Below are 5,000 nucleotides of genomic sequence, written 5' to 3'. Positions count from 1 at the left end.
GTTTGTGGTTTGCATTAATAGTGAGTGTTCATTACTAGCGTTTTTAATCTTTTTATTCGGAAAAAAGATCCTATTTTTCTCACAAAAGTCGATAAAAGTTCAGTGTAATTCGGATTACACGTCTCAACCCGGTCATGTAAACATGTTCAAGTGTAAATTAATTTTATATTTACGCTTGAGTTTACGCTTCATGTATCGCCGGCTTTACAAACAAATCGTAGCAGAATAGTCATACAACGTCATAGCAGAATAGTGACGCTATTCTGCTGTATTATTTTGCCCGCGGGGGTCGCTTCACATGGATCCGAGTTTTGGTGTTTGTCGCGAAAGGGTTGATCCGGGGATCGCATAGCGCCGGCCGCGTTACCGTGGCGACCATTACTACCTTTGCTGTTGTTTGTTGATGGTGCTTTGCGTAATAACCTGTTGTGCATCGTCGTGCGAACTGGAAGCTGCCGAAATGTGTACACATTAAGTAAACAACTGTTTCAGATAGCTCGTAGTTCGATGTGATCAAAAAGCCCTTCCGTTCTCATTTTCTGTTGTTTTGTGCTGCGCGGCACAGACGCATAAAGTAAAGCGCGCATGATCATAGGCGGGCGCCATAAGAAGATCGATTGTTCTCTGCAACGGGGAATCCGTGGAGTTAGTTCAGAAAGTGCGTGCCGTGTGTGTTGGTTTTCTGTTCGATTCTTCTTCCTTACTTTCCTCCCGGAAGCTAAGGCCGCGTGTGTGAAGAACGTAAAGAACGTATTTTTGGAATGCGTTCCGTGGCGCCGGATGCCGTGCGTGGTATTGCGTAAGAGAGAGATATTTTGTATGGGTTCTTCGCACGGTTGTTCATCACCGGGGCACGTGCCGTTGCACTCTGTTAATTACACGTGCGACCGGCTAACATGATGCGGAGGAATCCAGACTCGTTGGGTCTCAGGAATGATTCTACCTTCTTGTTGACAAACTCACTGGTCGTTTATTTCCCTTTAACACAGAATTCTAAATCAAATTAACGCATTATTATAGGTGTGACCCAATGCTGGATGCCGTGAGACGTTTCGCAACAACTAACAGCTTTGCATAATTCTTCTTCGTGACCAATAGCGACCCATTAGGTGAAATAGGAATGGGAGCCATATGTTGAAAGCGTCGACACCGTGTCCCTTATCAACGCTCAGTAGCATGGCGAGACGGTTTACCGAGTTTTGTCCTGTTCCATGACTTTTGTGGTTTATTCTGAGCAGACACGGACATGAGCAAGCAAAACATATTTAATAATCAAACATTACACGACTTAAATGTCGCAAATTGATACTTCCGTCAGTTTTTCAACCGTCTTTTAATCGTATTCCGTTTTTTTCCTCTTGGACCGCTATCAGTCGTAATCGTGCTTCTAGAACAGAACCTGCATCCCTACAGATCCGCGTCGATCGACCGATCGGCGTTGGTGCTGAAGCATTTTTAATGCTCTCTTATATTTACATTCAAACGTTGATTATTACGGCAGTCAGCTCGATGTTAACTCATTCTTATCGCAACAGATTGATACGCGATGGGTAATGATTGTTGTTACTTGTAAACTTCGCTCGTGTCCTGAGTGAGTAACAGCAGGTTACATGATTTGCTTTACATCTGGTTGAACAATTGAATTTAATTATGCAAATTAGAATTTGAGATAATGTTAGTTGGAAATTGTATCCGATCCTCGCGCTATCTTTTACCGCAGTTCCTCACACCTAAGGTTCATACCATAAGTTTAAGAGGTAAATATTAGCTAACATTGATATAAAACGACCGTAGTGAAGGAATAACAGTCGTCTAGGTTGACAAAGGCAATATACATAGGGCAGCATTACTTCTCCACTGGATTGAATCGGTTCTTTGCACCAGATCAAGCACCTCTTATCAGCGTGGAACGTTGGGATGTAGAACACATCATTATCACCGCATGGCAAAGCCCGTAGTCAGTTGAGCAAGAACATTTGCCCTGGCCAGTTCCGTGCTAACCGTGCCCTGGCCTGTTCGTGACTTTAATTTATACTGTTCGAAGGACTTTTCTGTCGCGTGAATCGGTGCTTCTTCACGATCCAATCGAAACGATTATAGTCCACCATTAGATAGCAGACCGGTAACCAGTTACCGGCAATAATCAAAAATACGTTTCGTGAATTGACTCTACCAATTGACCTCCAAAGTATCGGGTGACCATGCTGTGCGATGGCATTTAATTAATTTTCGTTTGATTTAATTCCGCCAACGGCTGGTTATCGTAAAACTACGTTTATGAACTTCCTGTGGAAGTGCACACCTTGCGTAAACCAGCGTAAATGATGCATTTCTAGTGGGTAGCATTGCCAAAAGAGAGGGCCACACCGGATGAAGAACTGTATAGCGTGCCGACTTTTTAATGTGGAGTGATTGCCTTCGTTTACAGCTATATGGTGCCTTCGAAATTGTGATAACGGAAAGAGAGTGGTTGGTTTGTGATTATTGATTAGCTGACAGAGGAAGTCGTGGTGGAAGGAAGAACATTTCTGTTTCGATTTGTGCTTCAATCCATCCTTGAGACATGCAGTGTGTTCCGTTTAACAAGAGCGTTCACTTTCGCTTCGGTAGTAGTTAATGTGTTTAACGGTGGCGTTGCTATACATACTGCACCAGTGTTGTTACTCGCGCAATAGGAACGGCCAGCGACAGACACCGACGACAGTGATTGCCTTGGTGTGTCATCACGCTCCACGTGTTCGAACTGCGCAACCACGATGGACAGTTCCCGCAAGCCGGTGAAGAAGAATCCCCGCAAAGGAGCGTTCTGTTTGTCACAGCTATTCTTCGGATGGATTCTGCCCCTTTTTTGGCGAGGATCCCGCTTGGGTCTTGGGAAGGACGATCTGACCAAATGTCTGAAGCAAGACCGATCCGAACAGCTCGGAGATCAGCTGGAAGAGTAAGTACATTGCGCATAGCTCTATTTTATGAAAAATTGCTTGTACCACATCCTAACCACATCCTAACATTCTAAAAAAAATGTTCAACGCGTCCTCGGCATATTTATTGTTTTTCGGTTCGGAAATATATCGGTTCCTCTTGGAATGTTGTGTAATTTTTTGGAAAAATCTTTTTGGATAAATTTTGATATTCTAACGCAATCGGTATCATCTCGGCAATGGGTGCTGAGATTTATCAACTAAAATTTATGTCACTTCATATCTTTGGCCTCCAGATGCGCCTCAACACGCGCTGCTATCACATAACATTGTTTGTTACTAACCTGGGCCAAGACAGTCCAGGCAAGATAACGCTTCCGTTAACCTTGAAAACATACCATTTTGTACAACCCCTTTCCTGCAAGACTTATGATAGGATTTTTTTCACGTATATTGGGGTATACAGGTTGAGTGTTGCTGTTGTCATCCAGAGGCAGCAGATTCATCTAGTGGTCCGGTGGAGCGGATCAAAGCTCGCTTTCGAGACGACTTTTTTTTTATAGAACCGGTACTGGCGGAACCATCAAGAACCTGCCAAGTTCGGCTTGGTTCTTTTGGCATATTACGTTCAAACCTGTTTTAAATGAGAGGCAAAAACAATTTGATGATTTTTTTGTAGCCTAGAAAACAAGAATTATGAAACCGTCGTTCTAGTCGCATAAAATCGTACTTTAAATATATTCAGCCAGCTGATCGTCGCCTGATTTGATTAAAGTATGGTTCGAGGTGAAATCAATTAATCATTTCATTTAGAGCGACATGGCCGTGGGAGACAATCGACATCTTAACATAAAGTATTGCTCAACACAAATGTGGAGGTGTGGAATGTGGAATGATTTTTCTCGCAATCAGCTTTTACACAACATCGAACTAATACCCTGCAGTATTTTTTTATTTTGGCTAAAAGGGTATCTCTCTCTGTTGGTTACACGAAAAAAGGTTTGAAGAATATTACCGGCAGATAAGCTTTCGCAGGTTCACTGACTGGAGCATCGAAAGTTATTTGCACTACTGGAGGATCGGCATGAATGCCAGTGGCCTATTGGTATCAATTTCATTACTAGATAAGGTTATCATTAGCTCTGAAAGTTATGATGCATGCTACTACATATTTAAAACCATAGCTGCTGACGATAATGGATTGATTTACTGTTAAACGACTGTCACTCTAGCATCGTTATCATTTCGTTTCTTGTTTTTCTTCAACAGACAGTGGGAAAGGGAAGTTTCCCAGGCACGCATAGCCAACCGGCGACCAAAGCTACGCAATGCCTTGTTCCGGACCTTCTATAAGCAATGTTTGTTTGATGGATTTCTGATCTTCCTTTTTGTTCTTATAAAGTAAGGAGTTTGAATGCTGTCTTGTACTTTTTCCTTTTTTAATTTGAGCTTCCTCGCCTTGCAGAACTATCCTGCCCGTGGTATTGGCCCAGCTGTTGATACAGTTTCAAGAACCGACTAACTCCACTCATCTAGGAGTACAAGGATTAGATGAAATGTTGATCGTTACCCCACCGCTCCCAGTGGCCCATCCGCTGATGAGTGTTCCCGAGACCACTGAATCTCATCTGCAGGAGCTCGTGTTTGATGAAAACGCCATGATCAATCGTCGGCGGCGTAAGCGACGCATTCGCATAGATAATGATTCCCCAGCTCCCGGCAACAGCATTGGTATGGGCACTGGCCAGCAAGGTAATGTTAACTGTACTTTTTAATATTGTTTATTGTTTCATTCGAAGCGCGTGCATGTTTTATGTTGTATATAGTCGAAGTCGGAAGTTCTTATGCTAATAGGACAAATGAAGGCGCATTCTACCTAATGAACTCTAAGCGGACCTTATCATCCGTTATCAATTTCCTTTGCGCAAACCACAAGAAAAAAGTGTATAATTGCTGCTTTTCTCTCGTTACCGCATGATTTCTAATTTCAAGATGAAACATGGGAAACAACCATGCCACCGGATGGTCGGTTGGAAGCCGATGAGGGAACGTTCGATTCAAACGCACTGGTTGGCGCAA

The 5,000-nt window shown here is 43.1% G+C and overlaps 1 protein-coding gene across 5 annotated transcripts in view; it reads left to right on the top strand.

The window, feature by feature from the left end:
• Nucleotides 1–341: 341 nt before the first annotated feature.
• The window catches only part of LOC126569709 (ATP-binding cassette sub-family C member 4), an 8,969-nt gene continuing 4,310 nt past the window's right edge, over nt 342–5,000 (top strand). Inside the window, exons 1-5 of one of the 5 annotated variants that reach the window (XM_050226982.1) lie at nt 342–475; nt 2,676–2,941; nt 4,191–4,322; nt 4,387–4,673; nt 4,914–5,000. The exon at nt 4,914–5,000 is cut by the window's right edge and continues 317 nt beyond it. In XM_050226982.1, coding sequence (XP_050082939.1) covers nt 2,757–2,941; nt 4,191–4,322; nt 4,387–4,673; nt 4,914–5,000 — 691 coding nt within the window. In that variant the 5' untranslated portion in view covers nt 342–475; nt 2,676–2,756. Of the gene's footprint in view, nt 476–602; nt 800–1,975; nt 2,123–2,428; nt 2,942–4,190; nt 4,323–4,386; nt 4,674–4,913 lie in introns of those variants that run through there. The other 4 variants (XM_050226978.1, XM_050226980.1, XM_050226979.1 and 1 more) reach the window with 4 other exon arrangements.

This window comes from Anopheles aquasalis, chromosome 2 (genome assembly GCF_943734665.1).
Source record: "Anopheles aquasalis chromosome 2, idAnoAquaMG_Q_19, whole genome shotgun sequence".
Taxonomy (NCBI): Eukaryota; Metazoa; Arthropoda; class Insecta; order Diptera; family Culicidae; genus Anopheles; species Anopheles aquasalis.
This window is presented reverse-complemented; position numbering and strand designations above follow the sequence as displayed.